The following is an 18693-nucleotide window of genomic DNA, read 5'->3' as shown; positions in this document are numbered from 1 at the left end:
AGGAGAGAGAGAGAGAGAGAAAGGAAGAAAGGAAGTTAAAGAAAGTTAAAGAAAGAATTAAGAGAGAGCCAGTTGCCGATTAGGCTCAATGGTTTGAGTGTTGGCAAGGAAAACAATATACTCAGGTGATGGTTAAAAGGAAAAAAATTAAGAGAGAAATAAAATACCTGTATAATGTACCTAATATAATGCCTGGCATTATAAGTTAATATTCAATAAATGGCAGCCATGCTGATTGGTACTGTTATTTCCCAATACTACACAACTAGTAAGTGACAGAGGGCATTTAAACACATATTTGACTGATTCTAAAACCAATGGAAATGATATCATTTATTGAGAACTTACCACATGCCAGCATTACTATGTAAATGCTGTGCATGTATTAATACAATCAATAGTCACAATAACCCTATGCAATAGGTATTATTATTGCCCCACAATATAGATGAAGAAATTGAAATACAAAAATGCTCATAGATAATAGTTATTAAAAGCTTACTGGCTTCCTCGCCCCCAATTTTGGGTACTTTCAATAAGGTATAATTCAACATTATCACATTAATTTATCCTTTGTGGTGATGCACCTGCATTTTGAAACTACATACAGCACCTCAGATATATTTTGGGAACAAAGGGAATACAAAAGGAATACTGCTTTAGTTCTTTAAAATGGGAAATAGATAAACATATATAATAAAATAAAAGTAGTATTATTACTGCTATTTTGCAAAGACACAAACAAGTTGCAACAGGGAATTTTTTGCTCTAATTAACCAACCAGGCTCTGGTTGAATCAAGTCAGATTTCTCTCTAGCTTTTTCTTTTCATTCTGCAAAATTTCTAGACATCTGGACTGCCTGAAACACACCAAAGAGTGATCCCAGAGCCACATGAGAACTGACCCTCATGGCCAAAAGCCCCCAGATGAACATAAATGGAAAGGTCAATGCGTCCTATTTTCCCAGGGCAAATGGACTTTGGAAATACTTCTTTTTTCCTTTTTATACTTTTATAGTCAAATGATCATGATCAACAAGAATTAGATAAAATTGACTGCAGCTGGAGGAAAATGCTGATGTGAGTGGCTAAAAACATCATGTGCAATGCGTAATAAAAGGGTACAGGATCATCATGTAAGTAGAGGCCCCACCATCTCAACCCTTCTACAGTCACATCTCATCAAGATGACGCGCAGCAGCTGGTTCCCCCAAAAACAAGTCTTAGAGGAATAAAATTAGAAGGGCCCCTCCTTTAGCTGTGCTCTTGAAAATACTGAGTCCTTGATCTGGATGGATTTTTATAGACAGTTGACAGGTCAGACCTGAGTGCATGTTACTCAAAAGGTCAAAGAGTTGGCAAAAATGGCTGTGACTGCTGTCAAACAGAGTGAGCTCCCTTTGAAGTCTGAGGCTTAGATGAGCTGATTCCAATGTGTTCTCCCTTAATGCAGCAAAGGCAAGAGTTAAAAATAAAAATGCTGCCCTGTGTAAGCTGAGATTTCTTTTAAGTACGCAGGGTATACTCCACTCCCCCTCTATGTGGGCATGGACCACCATTAAAATCTGGGTGGAAAGGAACAATTCATAAAGTGGACAGTGTTAGCAAACAGCCACGAGAAACACTCCACTACCTACCTCCTGCAAATGTTCATGAAAAAGGCTCCCTCGAATTCCTACTGCGCCCAGTTTAATCAGCTCAGAATCTACCTTGTCCTCTGTTCATTGTGCTTACCTATTTTCCCCCATGGCTTGTATTTAATTCTGTGGATAACTTCTGGCCAAACTTGTTGCTATACCACCAATTCCTTGAGTTGTTTCTGTGGCTGCTATCAGTCAGGCAGTTTCACTGTGCTGTTATCCGAACCTTCTCTGACTTTCAGTTGAGTAAATCAGACTAATATTCCACCTCATAAATCAGAAACACAACCCGGTGTCCCTCGTCCTGCAGCCCCAGTAGCTGTGGAACAGAATACCAGTGGAATTAAGGGAGGTTCTTACAGACTCAAATATCACAGAAAGGCAATAATTTGTCTTTATTAATAGAAGGTCAAATACCATGTACCTCTGACAGTTGCATCAATATTTTTACAGGCCTTAGGTCTTGACTTGCAGCAATGGCCTCTTTAACACATAAAAAATCTTAGGTCTAAATCCCGACATTGTTAAATCACTTTTAGATACCTTTTTGAAAACAAGTAGATTTAAGACATAAAGCATTCAACCTGGTGCCCAGTTTTCCCTGGAATTGGACCTCCCAGAATTCCACTCCTTGGAATAGCAGCTATTTTGGAGGACTTTGGAATCCTTGTTGCTCTGCAAATCCTACAATCCACTGATTAGAATACTCTCTGGTGGAGATGCTAGTGACTAAATGTAGCTCTTATATCTTCCCCTCAACACAGATACAACCCACATGACTTAGATGCTCATTGTGTGCCTCAACAATTCTCACATCATCATCATCATGACGTAGGTAATATTATCGCCATTCTACAGATGAAGGAGTTGCCTCTCGGCAAGGTTGCTTTCCTAAAGCCACATAGATAAAGAGGCTGAAACAGGATTCCAAGCCCAATTCAAAGTCCAGTGTCCCTTTTTCTACTGTGTGTAACCCAAGAGTCTACAGGGGCAAGGATATTTCTGGGAAGTACGATGACATGAAACTCTGGTTCCCCATTCACTGGCTCTGCTACCTCCCTTTCTCTGCTATCCCTGCATCTCTGAGCTCCCTCACCCTCCACTTAGGGGAACCTGAGAGAGCAGAGCTGGATGGAGGGGGTACTGTATTCTTCAAGTTCCCAGGTCCTGAAATCCACCAAAAAATTATCAAGCTACAGACCCCCCCAAATTTCTCAGCACCTAATATGCACTCTGCATTAATGGTGGTTTCTTCATCCAAAGGGTTCCAGGCTAGCAGAAGAAAAACATGGGATGACAAATAATTACAGTGAAGGAGAGAAGTGCTAGAAGAAGCACAACAGCAATTAAGGGGGAGTATCTAACTGCCCCCAGGGCTCCAAAGAGCTTCACAAACAACCTGAAGTTTAGGGTGCGTCCTGAAGGATGAGCAACAGCAGGTAGAAAAGAGACCTTGAAGGATATTCTAGAGAGAGGGAACAGTATGTGCTAAGGCAAGAAGATGTGACAAGGCCCAGGGGTTGGCCAGACGTCTAATGTGGCTGGAATGCTGGCGTGTGATGAAGACAGGCAGATGAAGATAGCTCTTCTCTCAGATCTTTGAAAATATCACCAGTTTTCCATATGATAAAATGTATTTGAAGCCATTTGGGTGATGGTCAAAGACAGTAAGGAAATAAATGCATAAAGTGATAGTCTGGGTTTTTTAATATAAGTCTGAAGTTGTCCTGGCACTATACACTCCAGAAGGTCAATGTTTTAATGGCAGACACTGGTATTAAACTCCATCTACTTGGGTCTCATATTAATAACAACTAATAACCACATTTATTGAGTCCTCAGCATGCTGTACTACAGGCTCTATACACATGAACTCTTTCAACCCCCATAACAAGCCCATGAGGTGCCAACGAGGAAAATGAAGTGCAGAAAGGGAAGTCACTTGTTCAAGGTCACAGACTAGGTGCTAGGGCTAGCATGTTACCCTGAACGATGTTCTCACACCACTATCCAGAGAAAATCCAGGATGTGTAGCTTTTATATGGGGGAGTCTTTAAGAAAAGGAATACAAAATTATGAATGCAAAAGCAGGTGCAACAGGAAATATCTACAGTAAGAACAGTGTTAAACCGAGTAACTAGAGCTTTGGGGATTTAGCTCCCTTTTTTTCTGAGATCAGAAATGCCTCCATAGAAATGCTTCCTGAGAGCAACCCCTGCCCATCTGGAATATTCTACAACTCCCAACAACTACCAGCACACAAGGGCCCATGCAAGAGAGGTGCCCTGAAGCGGCAAGCTTCGCTGCCTGAAAGCCTCTTAAACTTTTCCAAACTATTTCAACAAATGCCAGATCTTAGGGCCCAAGAGAGGTGGTCAGTTCACCTATAGGACAAAATAAGGACATGGAGATGAGTTCACTGTGAGAGAAACTAGGGTTTTCATCCGTTCTCTCCTGCTAGAAAGACGGGCCACAGCAAACCCAGGTTCGGATCCAACCTCTGCTCCTAAGTAGCTGTGTGATCTTGAAAATGTTCCTTGACCTCTCTGAGTCTCAGCTTCCTCATCTGTAAAAATGACACACTATAAGGATCAAATAGGATAACAGGCATTCTGCCCAGGAATGTCAGCTCCTTTCCCTCTGGATAAGCCTCTCCCATGCTTCCTTTTTCTTCCTTCCCCTTCCCGCACCCAACACTTGGAGTAAGTAGGGGGTCTCTTCTCTGTATCCCCAGCACATGCTGTGTACATATTCTCATAAATTCAGCAAGCACTCCTAGACATAAAGAAAACAGGCATGCAACCCTCTCCAAGATGCTCCTGTCTAGTGGATAAGCACAGGTCAGGGAGCCTTTCTCTACCATGTGAGTGAGATGCTCCCAAGGACTGGAGCCATGCCTCACCCTCAGACACAGGGCAGGGCAGACCTAACTGAACATGCTGTGAGTCCACCTCCTGCCTCCCCAGCTCTCAGCCAGTCTCGCCCTGGCCCACACCTGAGGCCCGCTCAGCCCTTCTCGCAATGGGCCACAGCGACGCTGGTCCACACAGCCTGTGCACGGCTGGGTCAGCGAAGTTTGGTTTGCAGGGCACCGGGCCACTGTTGGCACTCCCCTCCAGAACAAAGAACAACACTGGCCCTTCCGAGGCAAAACCACGGCGCACTGCTCCCCAAGGAGGGCTTTTCCTTTACAGGCAACAGTACGCAGAGCCCTGGTCCTCCACTGAACTACATTTAAGATAGCTTTTGAGAAGGACAACACAGTGGCCATGTCTGCATGTATGGGTGCCAACGCAAGAAGTGATTGTGAGAGGAACAACGTGCACTTCTCCCCACTTCTGACAGAATAGGTGACACCGCGTCATGGGCTGGGGAGGGGGGAGGGGCCCAACTAAAGAAACCAAGCCTTAGGGTTTATTACATAAAATTCTGATAAAAAGCTCTTCGAAGCCTCTTTCCCATCATCAAAAACCACACTGGGCAAGATCAGAGCTTAACAGCCAACAAGAACAAAAAAAAAAGCATTCAATCCCTGAGATCATTTTCCTGAAATAGAAAACTACATATGTTTCTCAAATTTCACATCAAGCCACTGCAGAGGCCAGACTGCAGGGCTGAATTGGGCCAAAGTAAGTAAGAGAGAGAGAGAGAAGAGAGGGGGATGGGGTGGGAAAGGGAGTCAACAAGGGAAGGAGCCCATTCCCACATCACCACATTTCTCTAGCACAATCTAAACTTACAAACACCCCCGGTTTCACAGAACTTGTAGCTAGGGTTGCTTATCGGGCAGCCTTTACTTTGTCAAATTAAGACACATTGCCTTGGATTAGCAAGACTCCTTAAATTCAAAATGACTTCATGGTTGGCTCGGAGCTCAGCGTCGCTGGGGCCAGCCGCCAGGAACATATCCACTGCGCGGCCTCCTCCCCTCTCCACACTGACCTGCCTGACTTTTCCATGGAGACGGCAGAGCAAAATCCCAAGCAGACAGGCTGTCAGTGTTAATTAAAAGTCCAAACACTTCTTTAGAAACTATCTCCAGCTCAATATTTATACAGAACATAAGACTCTAATAGGCAGGGCTGGAGAGGGGAGCGGGAGGTGGAGGGCGGAAATAAGTTTGAATGGCATTTGGAACTCATTAATTTTTAAAAGACAGGCTGCCACCCTATATAGACCCAGAGAGGTTCAAAATGTAACGAAACCAGGAAGATGAATGAGCCGAAGACTGTTTGGAAAGCCTGGGGAGAGAGCTCGGCTTTTGAAAAGAATAATATCTGGGCAATAATGCGAGCTGACACTTTTTATTGGTGAGTGTGGTTTTGGGCACATTTTAACGATACAGGTTGACAATTTTTTGTATTTAACAAAAGGAAAGGCAATCTTCTAAATGACTTGGGAACAAAGGGCTCCCTGACTGCAATTTCTTAATAACATTTAAGAATTCTCTTCAAAGGCCTTTGACAATAGTTTAGAGAGAGGAAGAAAGACAAAGGAAGAAAACAAGAAAAAAAGAAGGTATGTTAAAAAAAAAACACACAAAAAACCCCACAGCTTAATACAAGTAAAGAAGAGGAGGAAAAATAATAAAAGGGCATAGCATTTTAACACTAAATTACAGAAAGAAATAACCCAAGTATCCATCATAGATCCATCAACAAAAGAATGGAAAAGCAAAATGCAGTGTATGGATACACTGGAATATTACTAAGCCATAAAAAGGATGGCAGCACTGACCCATGCAACAACAGGGACGCATCTTGAAAATATTATGCTAAGTCAAATAGACCAGACACAAAATAACAAATACTATTGACTCTATTTATCTAGTGTTACCTCTACGATGATCTAGATCTGATCAGTAAATTTCTGTGAGGTATCTAGAATAGGCAAATTCACAGAGTAGACTGCACACTTCACGGGAGTAGAAAAGAGATTAGAAGTTAACAGGGGTTGGAGGAAGGCAGGAATGGGGAAGTATTAATTAATGGTTACAGAGCTTCTGTTTGGGGTAAAGAGTAAGTTTTGGAAAGAGATAGTGGTAATGGTTGTTCAACACATGAATGTAATTAATGTCACTGAACTGCACACTAAACAATGGTTAAAATGGTTAATTTTATGCTATATATATTTTACTACAATTTGTAAAAATTAATAATGTAATATATGAAAACCATTAAACTTTATACTTTAAATGGGCGTACTATACAATATATGAGTTATATCTCAATAAAGCTGTTTTTTTAAAAAAAATCTATCTTATCTTGGATATGCAACTGAGAAAGGCAATCAGGAGGCCAAGCACTGAGGAAGGTTGTGGACCACAGGCAGGTCACCAGAGGCGGATATTAGAGGGAAGTATCTCCATTCTTCTCCCCATACTAACACCTCAGCCCAGGGAGGATCACACTGCCACCCACTTGCTCTCTCCACTCCGAGGAAGCATAGCTGACTTTGCATCCCTTCCCCTTTATTTTCTCCAAGAAGGTAAAGGTAATTCATCTGATCGCTGAGACTCTGGAATATATTAAGCCACATTTTAAGGATCCCTATGTTAAAGATAAGTAATGCCTAGAACCAGGGTAGGGAATGTCCAGACCTCAGGCCGTATATGGTCCTCAAAATCATTTGGTCTGGCACTGCCATAAAAAATTATCAACTTAAAAATTAGCCTGCTATATTTGGTCAAACATTTAATTGAATTTAATGAATTTTGAGTCCCTCCTGTGGTTGCCTTGGCAGGGCCAGACCAAATGATTTCGCAGGCAGAAAAAAAGTTCCCCACCCCTGGCCTAGAAAAACATCAAGCCCAGTTCTTTATTTTCTATACCCAGGTAAAACCAACAAGCCTTGGCTTCAGTTAGGCACACCTGAGCAGGGTCTGCATTCAGGTGGCTGACTCAGCTGCTGGACTTGAGATCTGGTTGACTTATCTGGCCTTCCTTCCCTATATATGCACCATATACCTGAACTTGCTGCTTTCACCTCACTTCTGAGCTGTATTACCCATCCAGTGTACAAGAAGTTCTATACATTGGAAGGTAAAGAGTATTTTCTAAAATGAGGTAATTTTTTATTCTTCATTTAGCTAATACACTTTGTGTCTAGTCAAAGTGAGTGGCATTTTATACCCTTAACAATAGGAATACTGTTGGGAGTTTAAACAATGACTATTAATGTTAATTGTCCTAAGTGTGATAATGGCACTGTGGTTACAGGAGAATGTCATACTCTTGGGTGATCAATTATATTGAGAATTTAAGAGGAAAGTGTGTAATGTCTGCAATTCATTCACAAATGGTTCAGAAAAATAAATATATATATGCATGCCAGGGATAGAGAGAGCACATGAGAGCACAAATGTAACAAAATGATAATAACTGATGAATGTAGATGAGAAATATGGTGTTCAATATACTATCTTTCAACTTTTCTATATATTTAAATTTTTTCGAAACACCTGGGGAAAATAGTAAAACAACAACAAAAATAATGAGATCTCACCAATATTTAAGGAAACACTTAAACTCAATATAAATATTAGTAACTGACATAAATAGGTAATTGATATATGTAATACTAATTCACATATTAGTACCTGACACTAATTGAGATAATAAGTGGTTGATGAATATAAGAAAAATTGCATTTAACATTCAAAAATAGAAATTAAGCCCACCAATGTGGCTCAGCAGTTGAGCATCAACCTATGATCCAGGAGGTTGCAGTTCAATTCCCAGTCAGGGCACATGCCCAGGTTGCGAGCTCGATCCCTGGCAAGGGGTGTGCAGGAGGCAGCTGATCAATGACTCTCTCTCATCATTAATGTTTCTCTCTCTCTCCCTCCCCCTTCCTCTCTCTGAAATCAATAAGAAACATATATATTTTTAAATGGAAATTAAAATAAGATACCATTTTAAGCCTAAAAACTTGGCAAAATTGGCACATATTATACAGACATAGAATAAAATATTATACAAGTATCAAAAATGTGTTTTCAAATATTTATTGATATGAAAAACACAATAATATATTAAGTAAAAAATAAGTTGTACAAATCTACAATTAAAAAAATTAAAAAACAGTAGAATAAGTGTCTAAATAATGATATTTATTTTTTAAATACTGGAGATTATATTTGGAAAATGACTACAGACCTGGATCAATATCTGACCATAATCTTCTCCTAACAGTTTAGCAGATAACCATGATAAAAATAATAATACAATAATATCCCTTAAAATCCAAAACACGAGAGAACCAAGCAAATCAGGAAAAGAAGTGCTACTTTAAAGGGATTACAATTTCTAAAATAAATAAATTCATCTCTTTAACATAGAAGATAGAATATTTACTGAAAATTTACACAGAATTGTACATTGTAGTGAAGAAAAGAGGAAAGGGAAAATAAATATATCGTACACAAAATATGAGGAAAAATGAAACTGAGATTCGAGAAATGCAGCCCTCTTTTCCCATATGCCATAGAAACATCTCAGAAATTCTAACATGTGACGTCTAAAGAAAACTTATCAAAGTGTCTCTTGTACATAAGGAACCTGGTCATCAATTTCTTCTAGTCCAAAACAATAAAAAAATGAGTTGAGAACAGACAAATCTCTCATACAGAAAAATGCAAAATAATGTATGTAGTAGATACTCTGCCCCCAAGGAGGTGAAGCATAACTCCCCACTCCTTAAGTGTGGGCTGTGGCTTCCTTCCAAAGAGTAGGATAGAGAAGGGGAGGAGGAGTGACTTTACAGTTGAGACCCGACCAGTGCCTCTCAGCCAGGTGATCAAGGTCAACATCAATAAGTCATACTAATAGTATAGACTCTTAATGTGATGTAAGAATGATACTCATCAGAGAATGGTCTTCCTCCCAAAAAGCATACTACCTAAGTCTCATCATTGGAAAAACATGAGGCAAATTCCCACAGAGGGACATGCTACAACATACATGATCAGTACTCCTCAAAACTGTCAAGGACACCAAAAACAAAGAAACTTGAGAAATTGCCACAACCAGGAAGAGTCTAAGGAGACATGACTAAATGTATACGGTATCCTGGATAGAATCCTGGAACAGAAAAAGGCATTAGGAAAAAACTAAAGAAATGTGAATAAAGTATGGAATTTACTAAATGATAATATATCAGTATCTGTTCATCAATTGTGCTAATTTAAGATGTTAACTACGGGTATCAAGTATAGAAACTCTCTTGTACTGTCCTCACAATTTTTCTGTCAATTTAAAACTGTTTTAAAATAAAAAGTCTATTTGAAATTATCATTGAATTTAATAGGGCACACTTTTAAATAATGTGTAGAATGTCATCAACCCTTGATAATCTACAAGCAATTCTTCGCAGGCCCTGTGTTAGAAAGAGTTCCCTTCTCCTGAACAGCAGTCAAGTTCTTATCTGTTCACTTGGCTCATCTTGATTATGTTCTAATCTTCGCTTTGGCCACTAGGAAGCCTGGAAACAAACCTATTAGTAATTATGAAGAGCCAAATAGATTCTAAGACACTCTTGCAGTCATCTTTGTTATTATTTTAGTCTTTTCACTCCATTGTGATTTTTTAAAACTGTATCACTGTTTTTATCTTACTTTATTACCAATCACTTCAAATCTCCTTAGAGCAAGGACTTATATATACGAATGTGTTTTTGTCTGAGTACACAAAATTTTATTATTCAAATTTCTGACTTCCCATTTCTTACGTTACCAAAATTCTGGACAGTTTCCCACTCAATGGCTAGAATATGGCTAATTACTAAAACATTCAGCTTCAGTTCTAAAACTGATGGTTTCCAGGGCTAATGGGGTTCACATTTGATAATATGCCTATTACAGATAAAGAAAATGCATACAATAAATGATAATTACCATTATTAGTAGTAGTAACAAAACTAGCAATAATTATTTTCATTAATGTAATAAAAAGAATGGAGCTGAATTACAAATTAATCATAATCCAGGTGGTGATTTTTCTCGGTGACTCAGATAAACAAGAGTAGCTGCCATATTTTGAAGGCTGAGAAAGAACAGTAACTAAAGGGAGGCGGGGAGTGGGAAACACAAGTAGGGGTGGGAAGAAAAACAGATAAGAAGAGGCTCAGACTTCTTACCTACCCTCACTGCCAAAAACAAGTCTAAAAGCTCTAAGACAGGTGAAATCCAATCACTCTCTAGCCTTAACTCCACTAGAATAATAAAAAACACCCTCTAGCGTTTTTGGCACTCATTTCCCCAAAGCCTCCCAAAACAATCACAATGAGAGCCAAATAAACACCAAATCCGAATCTCTCCTCAGCCCAGAGAATGCCAAGTTCATGTTTTACTGCCCAAAGTTTTTTCTGTGTGTTGCTTTTGTTCTGTTTTTTTGCCTTACACATTCGATTTTAGACCCTTCCTCATCTTTCTTATTCTAGAAGAGAGGACAATGGGGATTTTCATTAAAAGAACCCCACATTCTTTAAATATTATGTGGTACACCTTTTGTCCACATTGCCTCTAAGACCCTCCATAACCCTGAATGGACCTCAGATGAGGACCTGAGGCTCAGGACAGGGCAGGGGCAAGTAATTTGCTCCAGGTTCCTGCAAACAGTACATAGAAAGACACTAACCCGAGTCAGTTTCACTACAAAGGTTTCCCTCTTTCCACCATGCCAGAAACTTAATGCAAACACTGCCTGCCAAAATCGATAGAAAAAGGGAACAAAATAAAATAGCTAACTCCTTCAAAAAATTTCTCAGCACTGCGTTGGAAGTTTTCCTGTTTCCTCACTCAGCCGGTACTGGAGTGGGTACTGTTGTTATCCAATTGTACAATCGAGAAAGTTCAGAGGGGTGACTGGTTTCACCCTGATCGTGCAGGTTGAAATAGAGAAGGGAGAGAAAATTGGAGACTAAGGAAACAACAGGAGAGAAAGACAGATGTCAGAGATAGGTGTGCCAGAGAGAGGGCAGCCACCTTTGCAAGAGGAACTGGGTGCCTGGCAAGAGGAACTGGGTGCAAGAGGAGAGGGCAGCCACCTTTGCAAGAGGAACTTGGAGCTGGGTCCAAGGTCCACGGGCTCTGCTCCAGAAGACAGGGACCCTGGAGGGGAAGCCTTTGAAGGTACTCGCAAGTACGCAAGCACAGGGCAAGGGGCATGGAGAGGAGGACTGCAAATTTGTACTAATAAAAATAGAATGAGTCATGAGTGTCAAAGCCAATTTAAAAAATGGCAGGGATGACGGGACAGCCAATAAATCATTTCTGAGCATTAATCTTTCTGCTTCCCCAGGGTTTGAGATTGTCATGAGCAGGGCTGGAAGCTCCTCAGCATGTTTTCATAGGTCAACAGAAGCTCTCCATTTTTAAATTCACCAAATTCATTAAACCTTTTAAAATGTTTCCAACCCCTTACAGGTATTGGAAGTCCCGTATTACTCCATATATATTCTGTTAGGTAATGTTGTGCAAAATCACCTGATCATATAACCATCTGGGGCGCTTGTTAAACATAAAATTCCCAGGTACCCCATGGAGATTCTCATTCCATACATAGGCTCAAAACTAGAAGCCCTGGGCCTTGGCTGAGTAGTTCAGTTGGTTAGAGTGTTATCCTGATATACCACCAAGGTGTCTCTGTCTCTCTTTCTCTCTCTTCCCCACATTCCTCTCTCTCTCTCTCTCTTTTTTTTTTCTTTTTGCCTTCCTCTCTCTAAGTATAGTTTAAAAAAATAAAAATAAAAAATCCCAGCTGGCGTGGCTTAGTGGTTGAGCACCAACATATGATCCAGGAGACCTCAGTTTGGTTCCCGGTCAAGGCACATGCCCGTTTCAGACTCAATCCCCGGTGGGAGGAGTGCAGGAGGCAGCCGATCAATGATCCTCTCTTATCATTGATGTTTCTATCTCTCTCTCCCTCTCCCTCCCTCTCTGAAATCAATGAAAACATATTTAAAAAACAACAACACCTGGAAGCCCTGGGAATCTGTGCTTTGAATAAATGATCCAGCTGATTTCTATAATCAGGCTAGTTTAGAAAAACTGGTTTAATAGGACTCTCTGAACAAGCTTACAAGACAGGCATCATGAATCCCATTTTACAGATAGGGAGAGTGAGATTCAAAGAAGGAAAGAACATACCCAAAATCACACAAGTCTTGTGTGGCAGAATCAAAGACAAGAAGTCACACTGTGACTCCACAGTGGGTATGCATGCTGCCCCATTTAAATCTATCTGATCCAGAGCTAGCTTCAAAATGCTGTCTTCATATGGCATGAGATACCAGGAAATGGGGGGTTTAGACTATCCAGCACCATCAAAAAGAACCAGGGAGCAAGGCAATGCCCCCTCCTCCCCCCAAAAGAAGGAAACACTAAAAGAGAAGGCAAGCAGGGTCCTCTTCCATCTGTGGTTCTATTTCTGAGTCCTCAAGGTTTGCAGGCCAATGGGGTATTGCCAATATCCACACTACTAGTACTGCTTCAACTAAATTGGTGCATTTAGCTAACACAATGAAAACATCTCTTTCACTACTGCACAAAGGTCAAAAAAAATATCTACAGAAAAGTCCTTCCAGAAATAACTTGAGACAATTAATTTCACACCAAAAAAGGAATGCTCAAGATGACATCTTCACCCGCACTCTGGCCTCCCCATTGGTGATAACAGTGTAACAGTGACTAACTGTACCTTCTGGGGTAAAGTTCCGGCCACTCCTCCGGAGCTTTCTCCCCCACAGAGGGGTGAGTACCTGAGGTTTGCTGAAGCCATTTGCATACACAGGTGGATCCCCACTACCCCGAGACCTTAGATTAATGATCACTTCATGGGGAGAAAATCCACATGAAAAATGACGTGACTGTGAAACACATCCTCTTCTGTCTCCTTTCTGAAAGTCCCTGCTGCTGAACTACCACAATCTTATCAACGCTCTACAAGAAAGGGTCCAAATCCTACACAACGAGAGAGATACAAAGAGCACAGGGAGAGTGGGGCTCGTGTTCCCGCTTCCCTTGAGTTTAAATAAAAAGAAAGAAAAGATTTAGCTCTTTGGAATGAGCTGACTTTAAGATACAACATGTTCCACTGCAAAGATATCTATTTATACAGGTTTATCTGTCCTCTGGGAGCTGATCCTCTTCCCCACAGATTTACTCAATACAGAGTCTAAACCATTTTCAAGATGAGAAGACCCCTCCCCACCCTGCTGCTTCAGCCTTGCGCATCCCCTGAAATCTGAGGTCAGAATGACAGCAGGTGTGCATACTTTGAGATTTCATGTCAAGCCTGCCCAGGGTGTCTCAAAAAAAAGTATACATACTTTAACAGCTGATAGCTCAATTTTGAAAATGAAATGCCTTTATAATTATTCAAAGTGTGTGTATACGCTTTTTTGGGGACACCATATATATATCTATGCACAAATCCACTCTTAATTATAGCCGCAATTTCACACTCAATGAGTATTTTTTAAATTGTCTCTGCCACGTAGCACATACTTATTTATAACATTCACAATTTTTTAAAAAATACTGTTGACTTCAACATATATACCTCCATGCTCTGCACGGATTCAGGTACATTAATATAAAAGGCAAAACAGGCTCATAACACACCCATTCGAGCTTCCTTAAAAAACATATCTCTTATGGGTGAAATAGATGAAGAGATTAAATACAAATTGGCAGTTATAAAAATAGTCACAAGGATGTAAAGTACAGCATAGGGAATATAGTCAGTAATATTATAATAACAATCATGGTGTCAGATTGGCATTAGACTTATCTGGTGATCATTTCATAGGTTACATGAATGTCTAATCACTATGTTGTACACACGAAATATAATATTGTATGTCAACTGTAATTGAAATTTTTAAAAATTATTTTTAAAAAACCTACCTCTTGTCTTCATTTTAGGGGCCAAAAAATATATTTCTCTTTTATTCACTATGTTAAAAGTGCCTTTGGAAAAACAGTCACATTTCATAATGGACTGTCATGTCTCTTTCAAATGTGTCCAATTTCAATGAATGGTCTTCACCTTGGATGCCACATTCTGGGCCTCGTAGAAACAATGGTGCTTGGGCATGTGCAGCGAAGGTGGAAGATGGATTCAAGATGTTTCAAGTATGCAAAATCGCATGCAGATGTACAAACAGTGCGTCCAGTCAAAGCGAGTTAGGAAAGCAATATATATACAGACACCCGAGAATGGATGAGCGCAAATAAAACCTAACTTGTAATTAACATACCGTGCTGTGACACCTGTTGCCTTCCACGATAAGAAGTCTGGGAGATCAAAGAAATGTCCCGCCTTATCCCAGCAAGTCTCTCTCAAGTTCTGCCAAATAAAATATATATTAGAATCAATTATGGGCTTTTTTCTCTACCCCTCTCCTCTTTCAATAATGTCTCGAATTTTTCAAAACAAAAGCATAGCCAACAATATCCAATAGAACATCTGTTCAGGGGCTGAGAGAGGAGATGATGTAAACGTACTACCTATATAGGAAAGAAAAATTGGCGATTATTGATCCTTCCAAAAATGACTATAATTTCCCTTTTATGCCCCCTTTGCCAATCTGGAGGGGTAGGAAGCACACTCTGAAGGTATACGATCCATCTGACCAGTGAGGGCACAGAGGATAAACTTCAAGACATATAACATTTCAAAGCTCAAAGCTGTAAGCTGGGAAGAAAATCGTACTAAGAAATTAATGCATGAAACAGAACATGTTCTGCCCGTGTAAAATTCCCTCCACACCAACTGGTTCCAAATGACTCCTGCCCTCAAAGGACTTCCAATCTAAGCCAAAGAGAATGGTACATAATCAGGCTATTCCTGTTTTTAAAACATTTGTTTCTTCCACACTGCTAATGCAGTCAGAGTTTTTCTTGCCACTGAGCATTTTCTTTCCTCTGCCTGCCCTCCCTGGAACATTCATTCCTCACCCACCACTCTGTTCCTGCCCAGGGTCCATGTCACCCTGCCCCCTTGGGTTAACCCTATCCATCTTTCCCTGGAGAGGCCTTCCAGGAGCTCCTACTCAGGTGAGGTCCGGCTGGCACACAACCCATACCACCACACAATTATGTATGAATGTCTTATCTTTCCTGCTCGACCTTAAGCTCTATGAGGTCAAGGACCCTGTCAGTTTATGCGGTAGAATATCCCAAGACTGTCCCTCTTCTCCCCCTACAAAGGACTGGACCCTTAGTTGTGAGGTAAAAACTACATGACCCCATTCCCCGTCCCTGGACCAGGATGACATGTGACCTGAGTCAATCAGATCTCTTCTCCCAAAAAGTTAGAATCAGGATGCCAATGCAGTCATTTAACTTCTGCCTATGAAGGAAACTGGAGATGAGATAAACTTCAAAGCTGTGAAGTGGCCATTTCCTGTACCTGGAGAAGAACTTCATAAAGAGTAAAGCAGACTAGAAGCAACAGCAAAAAAAAGGTTTCCTACCACCCAGGCAACTGTCCATGTCTTGGTTTCAATGATCCCCTCCCCAAGAGGCCACAAGAACAAAGACTGTATCATCAGCACAGGGTATCTTTGGGACCCTAAGGGCAACAATCAGAAGTTAAGATACATAGTCCAGTGCCTGCTAGAGGGTGACACAGAGCAGGCACTCAATAAATAGTTGTTGAACAACCAAACTATTCAGTTTCACTTTCTAATCTTTCATGTGAGGAGGGCTTCAGAGTTTACAAAGGGCTTCGAGATGTGTTATCTCCTTAGAACAATGCAAAAGTGTTATTACATCTATTTCACTGACACACAACTGCCCTTTATCTACATTTGCCCTCAGATTCTATGAGTTCTTCCTGTTTCTGCCTTCCCTATCACAACTATGTGAACACAGACATCTAAGCACAGCAGAGAAACTGAGTATTACCCCAGATACAGGGGTTCCCCAGAACAACAGTAACATCAAAAGGGTTCTGATGCGAACAGTCCATTTTCTATTCTTGTTGTTGCTTATTTGTTTAAATTCCTAAGCATTTGGATGAGAACATATATCTAGAGAGGGCTAAACTTCTCTTTGAACACCCATACATGTTAATGCTAAACAAAGAAAAACTTAAAGTTGACTAAATATGCCTAACACAGCTAGGAAACAGGAGTATCTTTATACACTCACAAATTACAATAAAAAAATGGTAGCCTTTGAAACTAGTATGTGAGTCAAACTAGTGAAACTAGTATGCCTCCTGGGTAATCTAAGAAATTCTCTTTCCATGTGCTCTGTGGCTTCGGTGACTGGTCCTCAGGGAGAAAGAGAAGAGGCTGCCTCCTCCTATGGGCTCCAGAAATCCAAGGCTAGTCACCAGAAATGAACCACTAAAACCATTGCAGCAACAACCAGTGCTTCAAGCCAGAGCTGAACAAGCTTCCTAAACTCAGAAAACAACTGCTTCTGTTAGATCCGTGCAGGGTCATGAAAGACCTTGCACAATGAGAGCTTTCAGCCTGTGGCTGTGTAGACAGCCACTGCAGACAATGGCACCCAAGCAGAACATCTCGAAAAGTTCAGGCCTCTTCCCAAAAAGACACACCCTGGGGGTAGGAGGCACAAGGCAGCCAGGAGCGTCATTGCTTCTTTAGACCAGGCCAGTTTCACTGATCACAGCCAGCGACCCCAGTTCAACCTCTCCATAGGATGAGAAACCAAAAACAGCATCTTATTAGAAGTATAAGGTGTCCTTAAGAATGCATGCGGTCTAGGAGAAGACAGCAATAGTCCCTGCTTTCACTCCAAAAGCAGCCTGGAGATGAGCCAGCAAAGGGAAAAGAGAGTTTGCTGGATGCAGGGGAATGTCTCCAGAAGCTTGGTCACCTCACTTGAAGAGGCTGCCAGACTACCGGTGAGGATCCCATGCTGTTCTCATGTTGGGCCACCTGATACACAAGTGCTTGGCCATCAAATGCGAGACTGGCCAAGGGTATATCAGCCCCCATGGATGAATTTTTACTCTAATTCTGTGGGAAAAATCTCTCCATCTCTCCCCCTTCCCCAGCCAGTTCAGTCCTAGCCGAGGGCCTCAATCTTACTGAATTAATTCTATCCATGTAACCACTGGGCCTACATCAAGACACAGTGACTGCCCTCTTATATTCCTCCACAGCTTATAACAGTGTTCCCATGTACCTCATCTCATCTGATTCTCAGAGGGGTTCCGAGGTGTGCAAGTGACATACAATAGAATATGAAGGATGCCGAAACAGTGGTTTGGATGACAAGGGCTTAGCGTGATGTCACACAGGCTGCCAGCTTTAACATGAGTGTTCCTTCCTCCCACTACACCACAGTCACCGGCACCCTCAGGCCCCCAGATCTGTCAGAGCAGCGGTGGGTTTTGGCCTTTTGCAAGGGTCATGAAAGAAGCTATTGCCATTCTTTACAGAAGAAAAGAAAAAAAAGAAAGAAAAGAAAAGCCCTCCCAAACACATTATTTTGCACACTTTTTTTTTTTTTTAATTTCAGAGATTTCACTTTGAATCCTGGCCCACTCACCTTCTCTGTACCTAATAACCACCTCCCCACACAAAGGGTGGCCGGGTTAGAGAGCACAGGGCAGGTCCTGAAGCATGCCAACTTCAGTGTATCTCATTACACAATAGCTAAATCCAGTTCAAAGTAGGAGTCCTCTGTGCTGAATGGGTTAAGTCTATCCTACAGTTACCAGGCAACTAACAAAAAACGAGTCTTTTTAAAAAAAAAAAAGACATCAGCCATGATTTGGGGTGTGTGACTTGGCAATAAGACTTCTGCATTCCAATAAAAATCCTTTGAGCAAGCAATCCCCCAGGCTTGAAAGCAACCAAAGGAACAATTCTTTCCTTTTTTTTAAATCATGTATTACTTCATAAAACGACAGCACTTCGTGGGAGGAGGCACTACTCAAAGAGTGCACAGCTGCAGGCCTCAGCGGAGGGTGGAGGGAGAACAGTATATCCAAGACTCCAGGCCAGGCAGCAGCCACCCCAGCCTCGGGCAGGGAGATGGAGCTAGATCCTCCCCTTCCCTCTCACTGCC

General features: G+C 41.2%; 1 protein-coding gene across 11 annotated transcripts in view; it reads right to left on the bottom strand.

The window, feature by feature from the left end:
• The window catches only part of FGGY (FGGY carbohydrate kinase domain containing), a 354457-nt gene that overhangs the window by 279581 nt on the left and 56183 nt on the right, over nt 1-18693 (bottom strand). For 8 of the 11 annotated variants that reach the window (XR_013999411.1, XR_013999412.1, XM_081145346.1 and 5 more), the window contains one exon: nt 14901-14989. The exons of 1 other annotated variant lie outside the window; for it this stretch is intronic. Coding sequence is in view for 7 of the 10 variants with exons in the window: in XM_081145346.1 (XP_081001472.1) it covers nt 14901-14989 (89 nt within the window). In the remaining 3 variants the exon portion in view is untranslated. Of the gene's footprint in view, nt 1-1734; nt 1874-14900; nt 14990-18693 lie in introns of those variants that run through there. 2 more of the 11 variants (XR_013999413.1, XM_081145354.1) reach the window with 1 other exon arrangement.

This window comes from Miniopterus schreibersii (genome assembly GCF_964146895.1).
Source record: "Miniopterus schreibersii genome assembly, chromosome: 8".
Classification (NCBI taxonomy): Eukaryota; Metazoa; Chordata; class Mammalia; order Chiroptera; family Miniopteridae; genus Miniopterus; species Miniopterus schreibersii.
The sequence above is the reverse complement of the archived record's forward strand: the minus strand, read 5'-3'. Positions and strand labels throughout refer to the sequence as shown.